The 26,751-nt window shown below is 33.7% G+C and overlaps 4 protein-coding genes across 4 annotated transcripts; 2 read left to right on the plus strand and 2 right to left on the minus strand.

Moving 5' to 3' along the window:
• Nucleotides 1–5: 5 nt before the first annotated feature.
• LOC124450747 (calmodulin-alpha-like) lies at nucleotides 6–1,596 on the plus strand. Its single transcript, XM_047001390.1, has 6 exons — nucleotides 6–114; nucleotides 208–238; nucleotides 401–535; nucleotides 652–840; nucleotides 929–988; nucleotides 1,334–1,596. The coding sequence occupies exons 1-6, from the start codon at nucleotides 112–114 to the stop codon at nucleotides 1,372–1,374; spliced, it is 459 nt and encodes a 152-aa protein (XP_046857346.1). The 5' UTR covers nucleotides 6–111; the 3' UTR covers nucleotides 1,375–1,596.
• Nucleotides 1,419–17,412, minus strand: LOC124452300 (solute carrier organic anion transporter family member 4A1-like). Its single transcript, XM_047002880.1, has 16 exons — nucleotides 17,327–17,412; nucleotides 15,623–15,708; nucleotides 14,685–14,726; nucleotides 13,130–13,269; nucleotides 10,880–11,109; nucleotides 8,172–8,339; nucleotides 7,310–7,501; nucleotides 6,451–6,595; nucleotides 6,116–6,329; nucleotides 5,554–5,794; nucleotides 5,390–5,509; nucleotides 4,852–5,029; nucleotides 4,258–4,444; nucleotides 3,328–3,497; nucleotides 1,962–2,176; nucleotides 1,419–1,825 (listed from the first exon to the last, which is right to left on the minus strand). The coding sequence occupies exons 6-16, from the start codon at nucleotides 8,335–8,337 to the stop codon at nucleotides 1,683–1,685; spliced, it is 1,971 nt and encodes a 656-aa protein (XP_046858836.1). The 5' UTR covers nucleotides 8,338–8,339; nucleotides 10,880–11,109; nucleotides 13,130–13,269; nucleotides 14,685–14,726; nucleotides 15,623–15,708; nucleotides 17,327–17,412; the 3' UTR covers nucleotides 1,419–1,682.
• LOC124450738 (pyruvate kinase PKM-like) lies at nucleotides 16,123–19,661 on the plus strand. The gene is given in 10 exon segments (XM_047001377.1): nucleotides 16,123–16,298; nucleotides 16,790–16,954; nucleotides 17,164–17,255; nucleotides 17,350–17,466; nucleotides 17,727–18,056; nucleotides 18,328–18,367; nucleotides 18,370–18,605; nucleotides 18,702–18,842; nucleotides 19,006–19,181; nucleotides 19,279–19,661. Coding segments are annotated over 9 exon segments (1,608 nt in total). The 5' UTR covers nucleotides 16,123–16,298; nucleotides 16,790–16,791; the 3' UTR covers nucleotides 19,592–19,661.
• Nucleotides 19,662–20,511: 850 nt separating this feature from the next.
• On the minus strand, nucleotides 20,512–26,492 carry LOC124450737 (glutathione hydrolase 1 proenzyme-like). Its single transcript, XM_047001376.1, is given in 15 exon segments — nucleotides 20,512–20,917; nucleotides 21,226–21,324; nucleotides 21,404–21,473; nucleotides 21,561–21,635; nucleotides 21,720–21,840; nucleotides 22,220–22,464; nucleotides 23,126–23,344; nucleotides 23,477–23,596; nucleotides 23,688–23,764; nucleotides 23,943–24,016; nucleotides 24,093–24,160; nucleotides 24,295–24,409; nucleotides 25,603–25,681; nucleotides 25,684–25,891; nucleotides 26,270–26,492. Coding segments are annotated over 15 exon segments (1,848 nt in total). The 5' UTR covers nucleotides 26,372–26,492; the 3' UTR covers nucleotides 20,512–20,741.
• Between the last annotated feature and the right edge of the window lie 259 nt (nucleotides 26,493–26,751).

Consider the following 26,751-nt stretch of genomic DNA (forward strand, 5'->3'; position numbering starts at 1 on the left):
AAAGCATCATAACATTCGCAAAGTTATTTCGAATACATTAGCGAGAAATTCTTGTCGTTTTCGAAGGATATTGTTTAATATTGTATTAAAGAAATAGTTTCTATTTCATTAATGGTAAGTTCTCATCGATAATTCATATTTGTGTCGTCAACTTTATGTTGTAGTATAGTTTTATTCAACTTTTATTTAACTTTTTATGATCGTTAGGCTGAAAGCTTTAGTCAACATCAAATCAATGGTGAGCTCAAATCGTATACAAATCCTTTTCATAATTCCTTAATAATACGATTTATGAGTGTTATTTAGCGTAGCAGGCTCAGGGTAGTGAAAAATTTAAGTGAATTAGAATAATCTCTATCGAATACAACCGTAATTATTTTCGTTCTGTTATCATGAATAGTTTTCAAAGATTGCTTTAATTTGTACGACGATAACCACGATGGAAAAATTGATAAGGAAGAGTTGACTAAAATCATGCGAGCTTTGGGTCATCCTGTGACGTACATTGAAATGTCTGACATAATGAAAGATCACGGTAAGTAAATGGGCCAAGCTATGGAAATAAACTTATGTGGTTAACTCTGCTTCATATGACTTTAAATTGCTGTGAAATTTTCTTCACCCACATTTATTGTTTTGATTTACTTTCAGGGAACGAGTCCATTACATTTCCTGATTTATTGACGATTCTTGCGAATCGTGAAGGAAAACCAATCGCAGCTGGCCACGAGATTTTTGATGCATTAACTTTGAGGGATGAAAATCGCAATGGGTACATCAGTCGTTCAGATCTTGAACATCTTCTTACTAGAGGTGGAGAGCAAATGTCTATACAAGAAGGTAAAACAATGCAAAATATATATCTATATGCATATGACATTGACTCCAAACAAATATAGTTATTCTTATGTGCTTATGTTTTGTCTAGTTGACCAACTTCTTCAAGACTTTGGTTTTGATAAGATGTTCACACAGATTAATTATGAGGGTAACTGTCAACATTTACAATGATAGTAGATGTAGATCATCCAGGTTTACATGTTTGTAGATGTAGATCATCCAGGTTGGTATAGTCCTGAGAAGGACTGTTGTTGTTGTTGTTGTTGTTGACTGATGTTTCAACAACCTTAGCGGAGTCATCACTCTGAAGATGACTATCGTTAAGGTTGTTGAAATGTCAGTCAACAACAACAAAAACAGTCCTTCTCAGGACTATACCAACCTGGACGATCTTCATCTAGAAACATGTAAGGATACTCCCGGGTTCAAACCATTTACTTTATTACAATTACGTACCATCAATTGTATACTTACCTTGTTGTTTTCATTGCAGAGCTGTGTAAAAGAATCAATGCCAATTCTAAATCATTCTAGGAAACAGCAAGGCAAAGCCATATCCCACTCAACTTGACATATTCTTGAACATTTTTTCGTAGTTTAATGTAACTTTAAACTTTTAACCATTCACTTGATTGTTATTTTATGTTGTAATATACTTACATTTTGCCTAAAGTGATATTTTATATGCATTTTTTAGATAATAAAGTATATAGGTGTATGTCTAACCAATGAATAAGAGCATAATATTTGACTGAATTTTCGTCATTTGTATGAAAAACTCTCTAAATTACGTAGGAAAATTTTGATAAGACTTCACTCATCTCGCTCACTATTTGTACATTTCACATTTTGGTGACAACACTATTGACAACAATATCTGCTTCGTATCCGAGATTGCTTATCTCCAAGTTTGGTTTCACTTGGTTGCTTTCTTCTGCATCTTTGAAAACTATCCATGACAGAAAGTAGAAAACAATTCCAGCCGCTTCATAAAGCAAAAATAACAAATTGTTTATCAAAAAAGAAAAAACAGAATATACCAATTTCATTTTATCTCCTCTGCAAATCCTTTTTACAAAATACCTGTAGCTGATGTGTGTAATTATGAAAATTTTACATACCAGAAAGACTTCCTGCAATTATGGTCAGAAGTTCCATCATATAGTCTAAATCATACACCATACAGAAACCATTTTTTCCACAAACTTTCTGCCAAATATCACAGCTCAAGTCGACAATATGACCAAAAAGAATTGGCCCGGGTATGTTGGCGATCAATTTATTTGAGAGGTAATGAAGAGCAAATGCAAACGTCAAATGCTCAGCTTTTACTGATCTAAAAGGAGGTGAGAATAATGAGATTGCGAACGAATGATCAACTTTCTGGAGTGAAAATATGAAAATTCAGCGTGTGTAACTTAGAGGAAAAAAGAAACGAACAAAAGATATCTGTACTTATGTAATGGTGATGTACTCCGAAATAAAGACCATCAATCTATACTTATGTAATGGTGATGTACTCCGAAATAAAGACCATCAATCTATACGTATGTAATGGTGATGTACTCCCTAATAAAGACCATCAATCTATACTTATGTAATGGTGATGCACTCCCTAATAAAGACCATCAATTTATGCTTATGTAATGGTGATGTACTCCCTAATAAAGACCATCAATCTATACTTATGTAATGGTGATGTACTCCCTAATAAAGACCATCAATTTATGCTTATGTAATGGTGATGTGCTCCCTAATAAAGACCATCAATCTATACTTATGTAATGGTGATGTACTCCCTAATAAAGACCATCAATCTATACTTATGTAATGGTGATGAACTCCCTAATAAAGACCATCAATTTATGCTTATGTAATGGTGATGCACTCCCTAATAAAGACCATCAATTTATGCTTATGTAATGGTGATGTACTCCCTAATAAAGACCATCAATCTATACTTATGTAATGGTGATGTACTCCCTAATAAAGACCATCAATCTATACTTATGTAATGGTGATGAACTCCCTAATAAAGACCATCAATTTATGCAATCAATCAATCAATGGTGATGCACTCCCTAATAAAGACCATCAATTTATGCTTATGTAATGGTGATGTACTCCCTAATAAAGACCATCAATCTATACTTATGTAATGGTGATGTACTCCCTAATAAAGACCATCAATCTATACTTATGTAATGGTGATGCACTCCCTAATAAAGACCATCAATTTATGCTTATGTAATGGTGATGTACTCCCAAATAAAGACCATCAATCTGTACTTATATAATGGTGATAAACTCGGCAATAAAGAGCTATAATGCGGTGATGTATTCTTGATAAAATGAACTAACAATTGGCAACTGCTAACTAACTGAAAACACAAGAATACATGTATGTTAAGGCAGAGGCTCACCTCATAACGACAACTTTAGACGGACCAAACACAAGAATACATGTATGTTAAGGCGGAGGCTCACCTCATAACGACAACTTTAGACGGACCAAGTTGCGCAAAAATAAAAAGTGAATAAACACTTATCATTAAAACAAACGTGAGCCAATTCTTGCAGTCAGCATCACAAAAACCAACTTTACCATGACCGCCATAACCATCTGATGATCCAATGCAAGAGCAATTACCAAACGTCTAAAAAAGAAGCGTGTATCGTTGAAGGATGTTTTTCATTGGAGGTTTTGTTTCGAAGAAAATTTTACATTAGGGAAGATTAACGTTTTTTTCTGAGAAGAAAGTTTTGTACGGGAGAAAGTTTTTGTTGTGAAGAATGATTTGTATAGGCGAAGGTTTTTGTAGTGGAGAAACTTTTGTATTGGAGAAAATTTAGTATTGCATGTATGAAATGTTTCAGTGTTGAAATTGATTCCACCACAACACTCCTGGGATTCTTTAGATATACAAAACTTCCTCCAATACAAAACTTCCTCCAATACAAAACTTTCTCCAATACAAAACTTCTTCCAATACAAAACTTTCTCCAATACAAAACTTCTTCCAATAAAAAACTTCCTCCAATACAAAACTTCCTCCAATACAAAACTTCCTCCAATACAAAACTTCCTCCAATACAAAACTTCCTCCAATACAAAACTTTCTCCAATACAAAACTTCCTCCAATAAAAAACCTCTTCCAATACAAAACTTTCTCCAATACAATAATATGTTGCATATTCAGATCAAGAAATGTTAAAAGCTAATAAAGAGTCACCGGAACATCAATAAATGGTGGGTGGGGGGGAGGCTAATATTTATATGTGCACGTTTTACTTTATTAGTTTCTATTAAAATCAATTGTGATTAGGAATTATACCACATGAATGCACGAATATAAGCCCCCTCCCCACAATTATCAATTTCACGATGTCCTTGCAATAATATATCCGCTACTTACAAGCATCGAAGTTGGAGTTGTACAACCAGCAAAGCAAGGATTAAGATACGTTACACCATCCTTACCACACATTGGTACAGCAAGATTTAGACGACAGTTACAGTCCGAGTTACATGTTGACGCAAGAGGAAATTTGTCACTTTTTAAATACACTTTAGTAATGTTGAAACCATTCGCAACAGGAACTCTGAAAGATAATCAAACAACAAAAGATAATTACGCTTTTTGATTAAGAAAATCACGGAACACAAGAATCTGGTTTGAAATAATCTGACGCCAAATCTGCGTCAAATCTTTTAAATAAAAAAAAATTCTCGAGTTATGAACATAACGAATTGCCAAACATAAAAATGGCAGACAAGGGAGTGACTTTATTGCAGAATATCCAACCATTAGTGGTAAAGTATCCATATCTTAAATGGCAAAGCGTATATGTTTAGAGTTTGAAAACTTATGGTGTAATGGTTAAGGGTTTTGGGATAGAGTTCTATGGTTAGAGTTTTAGAGTTAAGGTTGTGCAATTAAAACTAGCAAACTATTGAACGAACATTGCAATGAGATAATTCTGGGACATTGAAAATGAAGAAAACATACCTCTCTCCATATGGAACAGAATAACCAGGCATATTAACATTTTTACAGCCATCTAATACGCATGCTGTTGGCGAGGAAATTGTACCAAAGTGCAATAAAAAGCAAAGAAAAGCTGCTTTCTTTCCTGATTTTTCGATCTTAATAACTCTCGATAGAATGACGCTGAACGTGACTCCCACTGTGAAGAAAATAAAAGAAATAAGAAATTGTTGTTATATGATAGTACTTTTCCATGTATAGATCCACAATGGTATCCTGGTGGGGAGGGAGGGCGAGGAGTGCACTAGTTTGAATTATATTTCAGTGGCAACTTGTTGCCACACCATGTAAGGCATTTTGGTTAAATTCTTTTCATTTCTTATTATGATAGGAAGATGTTTGAAACTTTTCTCCATTAAACACTTATTACTATTGCTGTCGCTTTATTGTTTGGCATACGAAGCGGGGAAATTGGCCTCCTCTCCTGTCATCAATCAATGGCATATTAATGAAAACGAAACAAACAATACTTCCTGAAATGAAATATAAAAAATCTTACGTATTAAAGGCGGCACCACAGCAATATTCAATATTTTCCCAAGATCTTTAATATCCACGCCAAAGCGAAGAAGCATAATTTTCCCAATAAATGGAGCTAAGCCCTCGCCAAACAACAAAGCTGTGTTAAATGCTAACACGTTGAAAACGTACGTCGGGTTCTTCAGCAGTTCCAAAGGATCTTGGGAATCTTTTCCATTTTTTCTTTCAACGTCATGTCACGCATACCATCATCAACTTTAGCAATTTCTTTCAGCTCATTGTCGTTCAAGTCACTGCGTATGTGTTGTGGTAATCCCAAAGTAAGAAGACCAACCAGAAAACATACAACTGCAGGTCCAAGGAAGGCAATCCACCACGCACTTATCCATCGAGGATCCTCAGGTATCAAGAGTTCTCCTTTTGGCTTAATGTGGAAATGATACATTAAATACCAAATGTTAACATATGTTATATTGAATGACATGCGTTAACAAGCATTATATTGCTTGACATGTGTTAACTGACTGACATGTGTTATATTGACTGAGATGTGTTAACAAGTATTATATTGACTGAGAAATGATGTGCACTGTTTTTACAAATACGCAAAAAAAATTAACTTCCTAATCAAAAAGCAACCTAAAATTCTTCTCTTACATGAATATATGAATCATGAAAGCTCTTCATGTTCAGTGATGCAAAAAAACCCAAATGCATGCAGTCTTTACGTGGTTTTCAAACAAACCTTCTTTATGTCGACCCAGGTCTCCAAGACTTCCTCGGAATACGCAAAAGCAAGAAGAGGTCCAACAAAAACAGAAACTTGCCACATTGTTAAGCATGCTGGGACATGTTTTGGTTTGAGTGTTTCTCGAAATATCGCCGGAGGAAAGGCGAATAGCGGTATAGTACCTACGCCAGCTATGAATTGACCAATCAAAATCAAAGCCAGGTGATATCTGTAACAATTTGAGACAAATTACATAACGATGCTTCAAAGTTCTAATTTTGAATGTGGAATTAGATTGCTAAACAAGTAAATAACGAAAAATATCATAGTATGTACAAAAATATAAATACCTTGGAGCAATTTCATTATTGTCTTGACATGCTGTTTTGGCAACCGAAGAAACATTTGTACGTATACACAGAACATTTTCCGCTGTCGGTGGTCGATAATCGTCGATTATGTAGTGTGGTATTGTGACAATGAAGAATCCAATACCTTAAAAAACGAAAGATAAACAAGCTCTTAAAAAATTCCCACGCTCCTTGTGTAAAAATAAACCCTTTTCCTACAGTTCTTTTCTTATATCATAGTGTAAAAATAAACCCTTTGACTACAGTTCTTTTCTTACATCATAGTGTAAAAATAAACCCTTTGACTACAGTTCTTTTCTTTTATCATATCCATGACTGAACTCTCTTTCTCTACCTCAGCTCAAACAATTAGGACGTTTTTCTTATCATTAACAACGATTATTTGCCAATATAAAGTCATATATAAAATGGCTACCAATACACTAGAAAACACATCATTCATACTGTTAAACATGTTACAATTATACGCTCATCATTCATGCTTTCATTACAACGACTCGTATGTTTTAAACAATTCTGATGTCCTCAGCAGCACCAGTGTTAAATTTTTGGTGAGGATAGACTATTTCTAATTTCTTCAGGTGCACCTGTATATAATGTTAGAGTGCTAGCAAAGCATCAAAGTTTGAAGTGTCGTCCGCAAGGAAGATTGTTTACCGTATTTCCTCCATTCACCCACCCCCCCGGAGTTATTTTCTTTTACTACATTTCAAGCGGTGGGTTAATAGATAGGTGGGGAGGGGACTAAAATGAGGCTGGGGGACTAAAAAGAGAAAACACGGTATTGAAACTTCAATCATTTTCTATTAAAACGTCAAGGTTTCAAAGTAAGTCATACCCGTAAAAATGCCTCCAACGCCAATCCAACGAACTTTGTTACCATATTGACCCCAATGAGCGACAAACAATCCGAGTAAAACAGCGGGAACGTCATTTGCAGCGGCGACCATACCAGAATCAAAACCAGACAAATTGAATCGTTTTTCAATATGCGGAAGAAATGCGGCCAGTACACCAACAACAGCACAAGCTGAAGGGTGGTAGAATTGTGGTTAGAATTTTTTCGTCCATGCACTATGTTCTTTCGAATAAGTAAAATTTTCAAAAAGAAGCAGATTCCAAAGAGTATGGCATCTTGAAATTCAATAATTGAATCAAAACAAGAGACGTAAAATTAAGTGCTCATTTTTGACTTTATTTCAAAGCCTTCGTCAGACACAATGAAACCGGCAAATATTTCACATGCAAATTGAAATAAAGTCGAAAATTTACACTCAACTTTATACGTATCTTGTTTTCGTTCAAATATTGAAATTTCAAGATGGCTATATTCTTCGGAAACTGCTTTCTTTTATATTTTTCCAGAATTGTCGGCTGGTCGTGGTTTATGTCAAATTTAATCATCATAGTTTTTTAATAAAAAAGTGACTTCACTGTTGCAAGCAACTCGTAAAACAAAATACCTTTGCTGTTGTAACTCTTAATACAAAATACCCTTATAGTAAAACATATCCTTACAGCAGCATGCAAGTCACTTTATGTTCAAAATAACATAACAGTAGCAAGCAGCTCTCAGTACAAAATACCCCTGCTGTTACAAGCAACGCTCAGTAAACATATCCTTATACTGTTTGAATTCATTCTTAGTATAGGATAACCTGGCAATGTTTTAGGTCATTTCTAGTACAAAATAAACTTACTGTTGCAAACAACTCCTAGAACGACCAAGACGAGAAAAAACCACGGAGAATTTAGCCATTGAAGACATGACGGATGAAATCCAAAATAGCCAAATTTTCCATTTCTGTGTTTATCTCCAAGCTGACTGTGTTCATTTTGAGACATGTTCTTTCCACCGTTTTCCATTTCTACCAAAGTAAACATAAAAGTAAACAATTAAAAGTGGTATACCACAATGATTTTCTAAAAATTAAAATCATATAATAATTCAAATAAAGTATAAGCTAAATTTTGCTAACACCACAGAACAATATGCTTCAAAATTTATCCAATTCGCTTTTCATTAGTGGAAGAAATGTAAAACATAACAAAAGTATTATTTTTCTATTCAATTTAGCTTGATTTTATCACACAGAATATTCTTCTACAGCCTGAATCACTCGACTTCAAGCAATTCTTGTTATTAGCAGTTTTAATAATAATGACAACAAACAGCTTTCACTTTATAGCAATTAATACACTCGTTGTTTTAGCAATAAATATCAAGGAGTAACTCTAACAAAAGATAAAAGGTTGTCGGCTTTTTAATTGAACATTTGTTGTACACGAAAAGAGAGCTTGAAAATTTAACCAAAAATATGAAAAGAAGAAACTGCAGCATCTTACAAAATAAATTGCTCTTCAACATCAAAACACGCGTATATCTCCAACTGAACTGTTAAAATAACTTGTATTTTTTTGTATGATTCAAATTTACTAAAAATTTTAAAAAACTGTATTAACATAGACCAGAAATGCCTTTAGCAACGACGAATATACTCAGACAATATGTTCGCAATGTGTTCATTAAATATTTATTGTCGATATGTAAAAAAACTCATTTCTAGTTATCTTTTCTCTGATTACATCAAATAATAACGAAACCACAGGAACTTTTCAAGAAAGACAGTCATTTCATGTAGACTCTTTTCTGCCGTTCTTTAATTCTTGTTGCATAAAATAGACGCAAAAAGAAATATAAAAAGAAATACAAAAAAGAGTGTAAAAGAAAAAATTCTTTAGTTCAAGTTATCAAAATAATTTACAATATTTATATTATTCAATAATGATTCCATTTATGAATGTAAATTTTAAGCACAATTTTGGTCGTCGAAATTATATTTTATATAATATCGTTAATAATTCAAGCAATTTCGTTGACAAAGACGCATGACCTATAAGAGGACAAAACGACAACTTTTTTCAATTACAAACAAATGGCAGAATCGTTTGAATCATTTGAATACCAAAACTTGTGTATGTCCGGGCACTCAGACAACAAAGACTTCTAAAGACTTGACGACATACCATTATAATGGCAACAATGCACTTTTTATTTGTGGTATCTTGTTCAGCAGAATATCTAAGGTGTGCAGGGTATCTAAGGTGTGCAGGGTATCTAAGGTGTGCAGGGTATCTAAGGTGTGCAGGGTATCTAAGGTGTGCAGGGTATCTAGGGTGTGCAGGGTATCTAAGGTGGGTAGAGTATCAAAGGTGGGCAGGATATCTAAGGTGAGCAGGATATCGAAGGTAGGCAGGATATCTAAGGTGAGTAGGGTATCTAAGGTGAGTGGGGTATCTAAGGTGAGTGGGGTATCTAAGGTGAGTAGGGTATCTAAGATGTACACGGGAAACGTTATCATTGCAAGTGAATATTTAATGAGAAATAAATTATTCAAAAACACTTAACTGTTCAGAGAACAACTTTTGCACCTTTGGAAGAGCCTTGCATGAATTTTAAACAAATATCCAAATATACGGCTATTTGTCAATCACTTGAACGAGAGACATACTATTCGTTGTAATTACGATGAACGACAAAAATTAAAGCTACAGCTTATGTAATGTAGACATTTATCAATTGAATAACAAAACTGCATGACATCTTTTCAGAATGTTAACAGTTTCCTGATAAAAAAAAACTTCTTGTGCGTCAATTTTAAATTGCCTACAAATAGACGATTCCTGACTCTGAAATTTGAATTTCCCAACATGTTTAAGGGATTCCGCCAACCTCTGTTTCTCTACTTCATCGTCAAGGAGTTTCGAGGAAAGTTTCGGAAATTTCAGCAGTGTTTTGAAGAAGATATGATTTTCTTTATTATTAGAACCGAAGCAGTTGAATAGAAAAGACAAAATAACAACAAGACTTATTCGTTTTCGACAAAGATACAGGAAAGGAACAACTAAGTTATTTTCAAATAACTATCAAATGCCGGTCAATCTGTTTGACCGTTTGCTGTTAAAAACTTTGATAGAAACCATCGCCCTGATTCTAAAACCTTCAATCAGACTCGCTGAGTACGGCATAAAAATCTCTCTTTCTCTAATCAATGGCAAAATCATTTCACTATCGATGGCAAGATTTTTTCAAAATATTTCAAATCGAGCAATCGGAGTAGGGAAAATGATGTCTTCAAAAATTATGAGCATTGACGAAAAAATTTATCTGACGGTTTGCTGATGAAAAAGTTTCAAACGTAATAATTTCATTTTTGCTACAATTGGTTGATCCTGACTTATATACAGACAGGTCCATTATTCTGTCTATTTAAAAGAACAAAATTCCGACAGATTATATCAATATTAGTTTGATGGCTCTCACAAGCGTTATATTCTTAAGTAAAAGGAAAAAAGGCAAAATCCCGTTTGAAAAACGTACAACATGTATATTCCATGGATTACGTACCTTATTAAAAGAACGAAATGGTCTTTCCAGTGATCTTCTTTCCCAACACAAAGAGCCGCACTTAATGATGACCCAAGTCAGACAGACGACTGCTGACATTTGGGAATTTTCTTAAGATGTTTTTGGTTCCTGTCATGCATAGCATACATAACATTTACAATCTTTGCTTTTCACGATTTGCATCATAATGAAGAGGAACCCGAACAATGATTGCACCGTTGATAAAAATGCTATAAATACACAAAGAGAAGAGTCAAGGAACCGAAGGGGAAAAATGGTCTTTCGCTGAAAACAAAATTGTTGAAAAGAGCGACTTTAACGTAAGGATAGCGCGCATTTGGGTTGGAAAGAAATATCATATATAAGACATTATAATTAACATGGAGTTTTTTTTTATCTTACTAATTATGTTTGTTGGCAAAGTGATATTAAAAAGCCGAACAGTGAGCAGCTGGAGACATTGGACTTCCTTTTTGTTATTGCAAATCGTTAATGCTTACAATAATTCACCGCAAACATTGTATAGCTTCTTGCAACTTATTGTTCCAATAATTGGAAAAGCTTTAAAAAATGTTTGATAAAACAAAGCGTTTCCCGTCATTAAAGACGTGCACAAGTATGTTTCTAAATTCACGTTAGTTAAACAATGATTTCAGCATCATCGTTTTTCCCTTCACAATCAGGTTTCACGTTACGATAAGCTCCCTTTGAACTTATCTTAAACGCAGGTTTCTTACAACGTTTTAAATCAGTTAGCTAACATGAAACGAAAAAGATGGTTAGCATTCCAACTTTACTTGATTACTGACAAGGTCGAGTAGCCACGAAACATTAAACTCAAAACGTGGTTCTTTCCTTCAAAACGAAAAACTTTCTTCTCAACACAATAATTCATCAATATTGCTGCCTTATAATGAAGCTCGAGGTTTTTTAATTTTAGACGTAATACTATAATTACAGTTCGGTAAGATTAGCTAAGATCCATAGAGACAAACCGACATTACTACCACAAAACAAGATAATTGAGTTTTGAACATAAAAGCGACCGCGCAATGTTCAGTTTATAAGTTGTTTGCAAACGGTCAACACAATTTTTGTTTACATATTTAACGAATTTTGGATTTAAATGAACACAATTCGTGATATCTGGAATAAAGTGGAAATGTACTTTTTGATGACGTAGTATAATCACATGACCACCAAATAGACGACATAAAAACTAATGAGGGGGCATGGTCTTTTCCTTTAGCAGTACGATACAAAAAATTTCAAATGTTCATATATGAAATTGCGATTTAGATTGTAAGACAATCAAACCATTAAACAATTTGAAGACTAACAAAGAATTTGTAAAAATAATTTCTTGGAACCCAATTTAACATTTGCATATTGATAAAGAAACAAAAACACAATTTCATATAATCTATTAAGCTGAGAAACTTTCTAAATAAGAAAGTAGGACTTAGACAAAAATGGTATTATCGAAGTCTTTGAAGAACGGTTTTTCATTGTATACGGTGTTAAATTTCGAGTGTTCTTCAACCATTTTCACGCGGTAAAATATTTTCAATTAAAAGTGTCTTTTACTCGATTAAAATATCGTTGAATAAATTTTTAAACACATCGGCCTTATTTCTATTTCTTCGTTAGTGGTGTTATGTTCATTTCAAGAAATAGCAAAAATTTAAAATCAAATGTAATTGGTCAAAACCGGTCACGTGTTACGTAATAAAGCGTGCGCCGTGTAACGTTGGAACTTTATGCACCCTGATGCACCCACTGGTTGCATTAACGTCAAACTATAAATGTATCATCGCCAACTTTGACTGCTACGTGTGTCATTGAATTAATCAAAGACTGCATAGAAACATGTTGCGTAGTCTGTCTGTTTTGCAATAGAACTTATCCTGGAGCGCACTCTCACCGTGTACCCGGAGCAAAGCCACGTGCGATCTCGGGGTCTGATGGGCAAAAGCTTGATATTGGCTTGATTCATTTTGGATAGTGAATTTCTTTTTACCTTACGATGTTCTCATGATTCAATCTAGAAAGTAACTTCTCTTCTCGAGTAATTTTGCGATTAAACAGCACACTTGTCGGATTCAAAGGAATTCTTTTGATCGCAAAGAGACAGCCGTCCAATTTATTACGTAGCTAAGCGTATATAAAGCATTTCCAAATCACGTACAAAATTTCTTTCACATGACCAAATTACCGTCTATTTGAACGATGCATGTAATAAAAAGTTACCTTGACAACTGAAGCAAAACCTTCTTTTCCAAGCAATCTGGCGTCGTTTTTTCCCCTCTGTCATCATGCTTGATTTTGTTTCACTGTTGGAAGTTTCATTTTCAAGTATTTCTTCTACCTCAATCCACGAATTAAAAAATCTGTCATAAAAAAATATTAGAGCATTGTTTAAGCACGAAATATGCAGACACAAAGTTATGGAGGAAAATAAAAACATCTCTAACATTCTCACAGATACTACGAGTGGCGTAACAAAGTGTTGATGAGTTTGACAAAACAAGCATAAGAATGCAAACAGCATGCCTAAAATATATGATTGAAAATTTGCTAAGCTTGTTTATGCTAAGTGCACATACAAGCACCAAAGTCAGAGCTCGCTCTGTCACAAGTGACTTTAATAATACCACAACTTTCGTAAGCCTTTGAATTTAGGTATATATATATAAAGTCAATACTAGGTATAGTAGATGTCAACTAGCAGTGGAAGCTGGGTGCGATATAGCATGCAGTGGCTTAAGGGCCCACACTTCGGTGGCGACCGCACTCTCCCTGCGTACCCCGAGCAAAGCTTATCACAGGTGATCTCGGGGTCTGATGGGCGGAAGCTTGCTATTGCATCTCCCAAGTAGGATAGCGTGGAGGGGCCGAAATCTCCTACCGTAACGTTAACATGCGGCGTTCTTGTGCCTTGCGCTTAAGAGAGTATCGGGAAGCATGGACCGAAAACGGGTTTTTTTGCTTTCGTATTTTATCTTTTTGTTTATTTTTGCGAGTTCTTCTCTTAAAATAAACCAAGCAATGTTTCATTAACTTCTTCTGACACTGAGCCTTTTTCTTCGACAGGTTTTACACAATTTTTATTGGTTTATATCTTTCTGATTCAACTCTCTCTTTTCATGTATCACGAGCAAACCATACAATGGCTTCATGGCAAAGGAGGATTATCTGGTTCCATTAATTAACATGCGACGCTCTAGTGCTCAACTATCTCGGGGTATCGGGAGGCATGGCCCGAAAACGGGGTTTTTTGCTTTTGAATTTTATCTTTTTTTCTCTTTTAACAAGAATTCTTCTCATAAAAGAAACTAAAACATCCAAGGATACTGCAAAGGTTCAAACAACTTCTGCCTTTTCGACTTATAATTTAAAGCAACTCTAAGCATGTTTATACGTTTTTTACTTGTTATCTTTCACAATGTAACTTTCTCATAACTCTCTCGTGATGAACGAGAGCCTCCTTATACAATATAACTCTCTCATCATGAACGAAAGCATCCATGGGCTTCTTGGAAAAAAGGGATTATCTACTTTTTTATAATAGTTTCTACAAAGATACAATAGACAAATTACCGTCTATTTAAATGATGAATGTAATAAAAAGTTACATCTCAGATAGTCAAATAAAAAACTTGATATAGATAAACACGACATAAAAACAATGACCTTTTTAATACAATTATAGCACATATTCTATGCAGTGACTAAAATTAAAGTTATATGTCAAAGGAAGCCTCTTTAAATCTCTTTCTTTACCTAAACTTTCTACTAAGGTTACCTTGCAAATGTACTTTTCCAAAACCCAAGACAGTTTCTTTTCCTGGAACAATAAAAGTGAACAGAGATTAAGTTTAAATTGATGATTTACAGTTTGTGGAGTGTCATTTGTGCCAAAAATTTGACTCGCTACACTTCGCACTTGATTTCATCTCCACTAAATTATAGTCCCCTTCCGAGCCTATAACCCATTAAGTTTGTTGTCGTAGACATTATAATCTCAAACATTGAGACTCATGCAAGAAGAAGAAGAAGTATTTAATAGAATAAAGTGATGTATCTATGTACATGAAATGATTGATTATGATTGGCTGGATTATTACAGTGCTATGATTAAAGATGGTTCATAGGAAGATACCGTGAACACATGGTGCATGAGAAGATAGTATATCTGTTTATTAACAAAGGAAGACACTTAACACTATCACTGTTTACAATGTGACATATCTTAGAGCAGTAATTAACATGCCTCCCCACCCAAATTATAATCTCCGAATACTATCTTACAAAAAATAAAAAAAGAGACAAAATTCTGGGAGTTAAACGCTCCTTGAGAAAACTTTGCCAGTACCACCGAACCATTTTTCCTTTTAAATACAGTAAGGAAACATATTCATGAGCAAGCAAATCAACAACTGTTTTATGGCTAATCATTTGAATTTATGCTTAAAATTTTTCCTGTAAGGGAAGCCTCAAATTTCAACATCTTATATACCAGGAATTGACCAACATTACAGTTTTCAGTCACGAACAGATAAATGCACAAACAAAACACCTGTATACCTTACTCAAAGCAAAAGGCCAGTCACTACTTAATATCAAACAGTTGCTAACCAAAATTTTCATAACATTTTTATACATCTTGCAAATAATATTGGCTTCTTTTACCACCAATTATAATACACTATAAATATATTACACCCCTACTAAACATCTTACCTCCTTTGACTCTTGGACACATTCTCTTTTCCTTATTTATTCCAAATGTTTTGCTTTTTGTAAAATGTCAAGTGCATTCCTTAGTCCTACGCAAAAATAATTTAGAAACTTTCACCATATATGTAATACTTGCAAAAAGTCTCACCTCCTTCGACTGTTGGACACAACATAAGAATGAAACTTGTATCAACACAAATACTAGCACTAACATTAGAATTAAGACAACACTTACTTTAGATGAGATTACAAAGTGTCTGAAGTGAATGTACTGCTTGTATGAATGCACTGTATTTATGTGTGACAGGGCTTCTGTTTGGAATTCAATATCATCAGAATTCAGATGGCATAAGTGTCCAAAATAAACATGAATCGTGATTTACTTAACAGCGGTCATATTCAACACAGCGTCAATGGAACAGCGTGTCGTTGTCGTAATTAAAACGTGTCGTGTGAAAACGTTTAAACGCTGCGGTGTCACGAAAATAAATGAAACTAATATAAAGGAAATAAGAAACGGAAGTAATTCGATTCATTTTCCACGCAAAGTAATACCTCTCATCTCTGCAGTTGGTAGTACCTTTCTCAACTCAAAGCAAACAAACACAGTAAAAATCGACCATTTCTTTGCAAGTCTTATCGATCAAATACAATTGGTTTAAAATCCATACGATTTGAGGTAAATATACTTATGTTTTATAGAACACATTTTGTTGTGTTTTATTCATGAATTTTTGATACAGTTATATAATTTTTGTCCGTGTAAATGATGTTTAGTTTTTATACTAAAAGCACAATAGGAGATGCGGAATGTTATACAATAGGTAATTAAAAAGTAAAGAAAATTATTTTATGCATAAAAGACATTAATGATTAGGAACTTTATATACAAACTATTGTAATTATTTCTGTTATATTGACATCGGCTAATATCCTATATCATTGTTGCTCATGAAGAAAACGTGTTTTCGAAAAGAAAAAACAATGATCGTTGCAAGCCGGCAACTTAAAGAACTAAAACTTGAAAACAATCATAATACGAAAAACAAATACAATATTTTTATTAAGAACAGAGAGTGTCTATTTTGACAAGTTTATTTATAAATTTGGATTCTGTCAACTGGTCATTCTACGTATTGAATAGTTGTGATTTCATTATTTCTCATCTAGCAATGTCTTTGAAGCGCCGAAACACTGACTACAATGCTGACATTGATATTCGAGAGTACCAATTGTTGGCAGATAAGAGCTCGACTTATCTTGAATATTTGTGTAATTTGGACATTGATGTTAACCCTGGAGCTATACGTCATACCAGTATTATATGTACAATAGGTAGGTACAGCAATAGAGATACACATTCTGAAAACAATGCAAGTTTCAGGGCCAAAGGGCAAGACTGAACAGCTGCCCAGATATTTTACAAAATTGGTAACTAAATATCATTATCAGAAAAATGAACTGCTTACAGCCCGGGAAGAGGGCCTCCACACATGTTAATCCAGCCCTAGCAAGTTTACATGTTTCTTAATGGCACTTGACAGGTCCCGCAAGTCGAGAAGTTGCAACTTTGAAACAACTGATTGAAGCAGGCATGAATATTGCTCGGATGAATTTTTCTCATGGCGATCATAAGGTACATGGTTATGTACTAATATAGCCAAATCATCAATTTTTTTAAAATCTTAATGATACATTTCATCCAACCTGTTATTTGACTTTTGTTGCAGTACCATAAGGGAACAATTGAAAATGTTCGTGAAGCTGCAAAAGAAATGTATCCGCATCCTGTAGCTATTGCTCTTGATACAAAAGGACCTGAAATAAGAACAGGATTATTAAAAATGGTAATATAAAAATGGTATCTGAAAGCACTTAGTTGGAAAATGAAACATTGGCAACATTTGTTCACTTTGAATTTGTAAATATTAGCATTAAGGTTAAAATTGCTAAAGACTAACCTAACTTTGTAGGTCTTGGATGCTGCTGTATTGAGAAAAGTATTTGCAAATATTACAAAGTACAATTAGGTTTTAGAAGGTTTTTTCATGGGTTTAACGACTTTTCTAATTATTATTTTATTTGTTTACAATCACCGTATCTATAGGGTGCAACAGGTGAGGTGGATTTGGTTGATGGTCAAGCATTCAAACTTTCATTGAAGAAAGAGGATTATGAAAATGGCGACAAGAATATGGTGTATGTTGATTATGAAAACCTGGCAAAAACTGTCAAGCCTTCAAGTAAAATCTTCATAGATGATGGCTTGATAGCATTACGTGTCACAGAGATATTTGATGATCATGTGATGACAGTGGTCGAGAACAGTGGAAAGCTAGGAAGCAAGAAAGGTGTTAATCTTCCAGAAGCCATTGTGGATCTTCCTGCTGTGTCTGAGAAAGACAAATCTGACATTTTATTTGGAGTAGAAAATAAGGTAATGTAACTTAATCTCTTTACTACCAAAGATATATATTTACATTCTCGTAGTAAAAACACATATTTGTCTTAGCTAACATTAGTGATTTGATCTTTTGTGCCAAAGCTTTGATAAATAGTCAGATGTTTGCAGCAATTGCTAGTTTTAAATGATCATGTGCTAGTGGCATGGAAAAGTTTAAAGTGATATTACATCATGTGAAATCCAATTCCATTATTAATGAAATTGATTGAAGGTAGATTTACATCTTTGTTCACTTGATTTTTAGATTGACATGATTTTTGCCTCATTTATTCGTAAAGCAAGTGACATCGCATGATTCAAGCATTGTTAGGAGCTGAAGGCAAAGACATTAAGATCATTGCAAAGATTGAAAACCATGAAGGTGTGAGAAATTTTGATGAAATCGTCAATGTTGCTGATGGTGTGATGGTGGCTAGAGGTGACTTGGGGATAGAAATCCCAACTGAGAAAGTTTTTGTTGCTCAAAAAATGATGGTTGGCAAATGTATACGCAATGGAAAGCCAGTAACTATAGCGACACAGGTAGGTAAAGTGTTACAAGATTTATGCATTAACATTTCTTACCATGCCATAGAAAGATCATCTTTAAAGTTCAATTTTGTTTGTTGCAACTTTCAGATGTTAGATAGTATGATAAAGAAGCCAAGACCCACAAGGGCTGAAGGTTCTGATGTTGCCAATGCTGTTTTGGATGGTGCAGATTGTGTCATGTTGTCAGGGGAGACCGCAAAAGGAAAGTATCCGGTGAAGTCAGTTGAGGTTTGCCATTTTGAATGTTTTAATAGTAATTTTGATGAGAAAATAAGAAATTCAAGTTCATCTCTTGACTATGTTAAAACGCACTTTAATAATGAGACTATACACCATTCACTTCTGTAAACAAGATGAAAACTACTTACTCAACAGATTCATCCCTTTCCAGGTAATGCACAAGATTTGCTGTGAGGCCGAGGCTGCCATGTATCATCGACAATTTTTTGATGATAGTCGTTATTTGGTTGAAAACCCATCTGTGACAGAAACCATTGCACTAGCTGCAGTTGAAGCATCTTTTAAGCAGAAATCCTCAGCCATCATCTGTATGTCGCATTCTGGGACGTAAGTATGACTGTGACAATACTTCATCGCTTGATGAAACGTTACTAACCGTTCGTTTCTTTACATCATTTGGTGACGTTGTCGTTAATTTGTATAGAACCGCTCAACTCATTTCAAAATATCGTCCTCGTTGTCCAATCATCACAATAACACGTGACGAACGTGCGGCAAGACAACTGCACTTATATCGTGGTTGCTTTCCTTTGATTTATGATAAAAAAAACAAGGAAGATTGGTTTGCCGACTTGGAAGATAGAGTTAACTTTGCTATAAAGGAGGGCAAAGATATGGGTTTCCTCAAACTTGGCCATTCTGTTGTCTTGGTTTCTGGCTGGAAATTCGGACCAAAAAGTACAAATACAATACGTATTTTTACCATAGAAGAAGAAAAGACCAGTCTGAGATATTAGATGCTTACATGGGTCCAGCAGTTTTACCGTGTGTATCTATGAAGATATAAATAAACAACTATAACAAAAACGTTAGTGTGAGTCAGTTCAATAAAATTTTGCATAAAAAACAGTGATTTTCTTTCTCATTTTTTTAAATCATGATTACCACCTCAAGTCTTGCACTAACATAAAACGATGAATGTTTTCTATTCGGACTCAATATTTGTAACTGTGTATATTACGTTAACTTATTTGATTTCCATCACCTAACAAATTTGTATACGATTTACGTTAACTTATCAATATTTGCTATTTCCATCATATATACTATCAATATTTGTAACTGTATACGATTTACGTTAACTTATCAATATTTGTAACTTTACCTTTGCTATTTCCATCACCTACAAATTTGTATACGATTTACGTTAACTTATCAATATTTGTAACTTTACCTTTACTATTTCCATCACCCTATCAACACAAATTTGTATACCTTATCAATATTTGTAACTTTTGCTATTTCCATCACTATCAATACAAATTTGTATACGATTTACGTAACTTTACCTTTGCTATTTCCATCCTATTTACAACATCAAATTTATTTCCATACAAATTTGTATACGATTTACGTTAACTTATCAATATTTGTAACTTTACCTTTGCTATTTCCATCACCCCTATCAACACAAATTTGTATACGATTTACGTTAACTTATCAATATTTGTAACTGTACCTTTACTATTTCCTTCACCCCTATCAACACAAATTTGTATACGATTTACGTTAACTTATCAATATTTGTAACTTTACCTTTGCTATTTCCATCACCCCTAACAAAACAAATTTGTATACGATTTACGTTAACTTATCAATATTTGTAACTTTACCTTTACTATTTCCATCACCCCTAACAAAACAAATTTGTATACGATTTACGTTAACGATTTCAAACATTTTTCAGCACATTTAATGTTTTCATAGCTCACATTTCATGTCCTGCAGCGCGAGCACGCTCATTAAATTCGTAATAATTCTAATAAAATATTTAACACATTTTTTAAATAGTAATTGTAAACCTAAATATACATATCTCCGTCGGTTTCATTATTAAATTAGACGGCCATAAATATAATTAAAGATAAATTACAGTAATTAAATTATTTAGTAAACAGCCGCTCCACCATCTTCTCGTCTAGAGTCCGCATGACCATATAAATGACCATCATGTTTATAAACACCATTTACGATCGTGTTAAACATGGGTGGAGCTACAACCTTGTTACCTTTACCTTCCAGATACTTAATTATATCAAACTTGTGCAATAAAAAGCGATCCTCTAAAAGAAGAGAAAAATTCGTTAAGTAAACTAACTCGACGCAACAGCAACATATTGAGAAGGAAAGTAAAATTTCCACATGAAAAACATGTTTCTACGAAATCAATCAGTCGGGTGAATGGAATTCTCCAAATAACAAAACATTTTTTAAGTATATGGAGTATAGAACGTCACTTTAGTTGAGAGCGATCTTTCCAAAGCCACTGCGGTAATCAATTCAACTTTCTCAACTTCATTTCACGAGTTTTTCAGTTTTTCCAACAATATTTGAAGTTCATAAAAAAAATCAATAGAAATGAAATTTTTACCTTCAACTTCCACGTACATAGGATCTAATTGATGATGAAGTCTCGGCCATTCGATAGCATCTTCTAAACTTCGGTCGAACGTTATCATGTTGAACAAAACTAGACATATGAAGAAAAGGATGACTTCAGTCAGTAGATGTAACTGGAAGTAATGGCGTACATAGATGAACAAAAAAACCTTGAATGACAGCACTGGTTATATGAGATCCACCAACGCCTCCTAGTACAATCTGGCGACCACACAATTTCTATTCACGAAGAGAATTCAAAATACGTTAAGACCCAAGGAAACCATAATTATTTAAGAAAAAAAAACCATCAACAAATTCACTAACAGATTCAGATTTAAGTAGAGCAATGACAGGAGTCATAGATGACAACGGTCTTTTTTCTGGCTCAATGAAATTCGCCTGTAAATAAAAATATGTAGTTTATTTACAAGGTAAAACGGATTCACACAAGTAGAATAAATTTAGGAAATTCGTGTTACGTACCTTTGACGGCGCTAAACCATAAAAATTATGCGATTTAGGAGACGAAAAGTCGTCCATTTCATTGTTAAGAAGGATACCAGTATCTGTGTAGAGTTTAGAGCCAAACGGAGTATTGATGGTTCTGGAGGAAGAAACAAAAAATATTTATTGCACCGAGCATTTCAATCACAGATATAAACAAATAAAAGGTAGCAATACCAAAAGCAATCTACGATTTGACTTTACAAAACTGTATATTAATGGAATAAAATATACATTTAAAGATAACTTCATTCTTACAAAGTATAACCACCTTTCTAAAAAAGCTTAAAACTGAAGGTATCATTGTGCATATGAGCAGGAAGACTGCGCTTCGAGATAGTTACTTTACAGTTAAAATATTCAACAGAGCAAAATTCATGTAAATTCTTTTCAAAGAATAGATTTTTTCAAATGAACATATAGCTTCGCTAAATTAAAACTAAGTCACGTAGTTAAATAAACCATCCAGAACTACTTACCTGGTAACAGATACAATTCCTCCCTTACTGTCAATGACGGAGACATGTGAGGTACCTTTATTAGGTGGAGCATCGAAGAAAGGTCCATAATAATGTGGATCGTTAACAGTCATGTTGACTTTAATGAGTTTTCGTAATTCCGTAGCAATCGTCTTATTCAACATTATTTTTGTAAGATTTTGCACGTCTTTACTGTAGTCAGGATCAGCCAAACGACTACGTTGTGCATAAACAAATTTTAAGGTCTGCAATGAAATTGTGGTAAAGAAATAAAAAAAAAACTTGTCTGATGTCCTAAGAAGCGATTTTCATCAACTTCCACTTTGATTTAAAGTTATGCAGAACTTTGGACTACAGTATATAATTCCATAAACTTTAAGCAAATGAATTGGTTTTAACACAATCATAAACCTTCTACAATGGTGCCAGAAAAAAGTTCTGATCTTTTTTGCGCGTTAGAAAAACACGAGTGTAACTGAAACATAAAACGTTATTTTTGCACGACTTAACACGATACGCTAAAAAAACCGTAAAGGCATTTACAAAATTTCCTTTAATGAAAACATGATGATGATGTCTTGAGAGTCAAGACGAAACGTTACACTTTAAATAAATATTTCTTTTTATGCATTAAATGGCTCCTTTAAAAGCACTTTGCTGGGCTTTGATATTTATATTTAAACTTCGCTTTCCGCCCGGTATATCCCTGGTCACAATTAATGAAAACATGGTAGATATAGTTATAAACATGCAGTTAGGGGTACCAGAAAAGATTTCTAACCTTTTTTTAGTGTTACCAAATACAGAAAAATCAAACGTTATTCCTGCATGACTTATGAAACACGAAAAACTTGATGACCATTTAAAAAAAATTTCCTTTTAAATCAAAAAAAATAAATTACATACCTCAACAATATAATGATAAACTAAAGGATCGCTTGCATTATCTTTTGTAAGATTAAATCCTTCCAATATATTCATAGCAGAAAGAAGCACGCCTCCTGAAGCCGGAGGACCAGCTGTGAATAGAGTATAGTCTTGGTAACTTGAAGACAAGGCCTTTCTTTGCTTCACTTTGTAATCTTTCAAATCAACTAAACTCAATGTTCCATTGTTTTCTTGTACCTAAAGTAATTCAAGAACGATTTTATCATAACAGCACCATGCTACTAGACATATTGTCAGACAGAAGTACTAATGTTAAAAATAAAGATTTCCCTTTACGATCATTGATGCAAACTATTGTTTAGAGCTTACTTTTGTAACAATACTTTCAGCAATTTCACCGTGGTAAAATCCTTTTGAACCTTGATCAGCAATTATTTCTAATGTATTAGCAAGCTTTGGATGTTTGATAAATGGCTTTATTGTACCTTTCTAAAGATATAGAAACAAAACAATAACAAAGAACAATATTTTATAATTATATTGAAGCTAATTATCAAATGTTTTTATGTCAACGACAAACCTCCATGTACAGCTTTGTGAGCTCAGGAGACAATTTCTCTAACTCTTTCACGAAACTTGCATTACTTAGCCATTTTTCTATGAAAATCATCATTACTTAACCATTTTTCTATGAAAATCATCATTACTTAACCATTTTTCTATGAAAATCATCATCACAAATTGAAATCAGCAAGAATTTTAGTTTTTGAGCAGTCCCAAGCGAGAGTTTTGAAGATTAAAAATTGGAAAATGTATTAGCATAGATATACATTACTTGTTGAATTGAGCACTTTAAAACCATTTCTGGCTTTATTTATGGTTGGAGTAAACAGATCTTTCCACTCTAATCTGAAAGAAAAATAATCTCATTTTAATGTCTGAGATCTATCTAAAATGGTGAAAATAAAACTAAACTAAGACATACTTTCCAAACAATTTGTGAGCAATTTCAAAACCCTTCACTTCACCAGGTATTGCAACAGACAGGCCACCCTTATGGAAAAAAAATTCAAATAAAGAAAACAACAGCAAAATGATAAACTTTTTTTACAAATTTCAAGTTCGCCCTTCATCTACATATATTTTATAACGATAGTCGGACATTGGAAAAAGAACAATAGATTTACCATCTGGGAGCTTGCATTTAAGAACATATCTCTTGTAGAATTTCTTGGAGCAGTTTCACGAAAATCAATCACCTTCATTTTTCCCTCAGGTGATTGAACTAACATAAAACCACCTCTAAAATAGTTCATGAAGGTAAGACATATTATGTAGCAGAACTATGTTATGATGTATTTTATTATTGTTATGATGGTTAAGATGACGTTAGACTAATTCTAAAATGAATTTAGCTTTCAGGAATACTTCTCACACTCACACAGGCCAAATGAAAACTCATAAGTTGTAATTAATCCTACATCTAATACATTATTCCTACATTCTACAATCTACAATAAATAATTATTCCAAATCGTGCTCTTGGTATATTGATGAGGAATACAATTAGTATTATGATTATTATAAATTATATTTTAAGATAACCTGTGATATTTTCCATCAACATAATCTACTAAATAATCATTGCATTCATTGTACATCATTGTACATAATCACTGTACATCATTGTACATAATCATTGCACATCATTGTACATAATCATTGTACATAATCCACTAAATAATTATTCCTAATCATGCTCTTTGTGTATATCAGGGGTCTCCAAACTTTACAGCCAGAGGTAAGAACTTTCATTATGTTGAGCAGAACTATGTGATCAAAGATGAATATTTAATTACATTACACAAGCTTCATTCATTAGTTAAGAAAATATTTACTCAAAATTTAAACTTTAAAGGTTTAATTTCAACCAGGTAATATCATAACAAAATCACAATTATTCTGTTCAGTCCTGAGTGGTGAAATTGGTTTTTCATGACATTGTAAAATCTAGCTTTAAGTTTGAGGTTCCAAGCATTAGAAGAGCCCTGACATGTTTGTTCTATAACTGTTTTCATATACTTCATTCTAGAAAAGTTTTACACAGGTATGTGGTGCCAAACATAGATAGCAGTCCTGCAGTAAAATGCCTCAAATTTTGATAGTTCTCTTGTCTTTTAAATTTTCCCTCAACATAATCTGGAGTTTGGAAAAATTATTGGACATTCATTGCTAGTTGATTGTAACATAACTTTCTGCACATAGTTTATTTTGTACATAATATTATTATCATTGTACATAATCATTGTACATAATCCACTAAATAATTATTCCTAATTGTGCTCTTTGTGTATATTAATCAGGAATACAATTAGTATTATGATCATTATAGATTGTAGTTTAAGATAACTTGTGATATTTTCCATCATAAAAAATACAGAAAATGAAACACAACTATAGAAGAGGCGTCAAAACTGGATAATTAGAAAACTTACCCACCAATACCAGAGCTTTCAGGAAGTACCAAACCAATACATAGTGAAGTTGCTATAGCAGCATCAACAGCTGAACCTCCTTTTTTAATATGTCTCTTCCTAACATTGAACATTCTTTAGAATCTGAGGAAACAGCACCATGACCAATGTTGTGTTCACCAAAATATATATCAATGACAAGTGCGATAGTTACGGCCAGTGCAAAAGAAATGGATGCAGTAACGATGATTTTAAGTCCTCCAGGCTGCACACACTTTTTTTGTGGACATGGCTGGCTTTCTCCTGTCTCCTGGAATAAATAGACACATTTAATTTTCAATTGAAATGCTATACAGTACAATCCAACTAACATAAACAGTAAAGTAAATGGTTTGAACCCGGGAGTATCGTTACATGTTTGTAAATGTAGATCGTCCAGGTTGGTATAGTCCTGAGAAGGACTGTTGTTCTTGTTAACTGACGTTTTGACAACCTTAGCGGTAGTCATCTTCAGAGTCAAATGAGAACTAAACGTCAGGTTAGCCGTATTTGACAGACATTCTGTCTGAGGATGACTTTGAAACAAAGTCGAAAATTAACAGGTTACTACTCGTCTTGTTTTGATTCATATTTTGCAATCTCAAGATGCCTTGCTTCTTCGGAATTTGTTTTATATTATAAACAGTACCGTTTCAAGCAATTGGCTTGTTGCACGATTGTCGAGCTCATCAACTTTGGCTTCGTCATAAGTTTCGCTACGATTACCACTTGTCGACTGCTCTAAGGACATTTTAAATGAACTACTTAACGGCGATTAGCTCTTCCTCAAATGATTTGTTTTAGAAAAACCGCTATAATCAAAGTAATTGACAAGTCATTCAAATGTGCTGACTATTGAATGATGAAATACCGTATACGTCAACAAGTATAAATGGAGCCTGTATTTTGGGTACTACTGCAGTGATTGCGGGCTGGTAACCCATAGAAAAAACAGAGCTGTATAAGTATGCGGAGTGGGAGGCGAAACTATTGCCGGGACATAATAGGTCTTTCATTTAAAAGCATATTTATTTTACAATAAAAATGCATGTGAAACGTAAAGACCTTGCATTGCATCATCAACAAATTGTTTCGACATACGATAACGTACAATATTACCTTTGTTTATGA

Source organism: Xenia sp. Carnegie-2017, unplaced genomic scaffold, assembly GCF_021976095.1.
Source record: "Xenia sp. Carnegie-2017 unplaced genomic scaffold, XeniaSp_v1 HiC_scaffold_24, whole genome shotgun sequence".
Lineage (NCBI taxonomy): Eukaryota > Metazoa > Cnidaria > Anthozoa > Malacalcyonacea > Xeniidae > Xenia > Xenia sp. Carnegie-2017.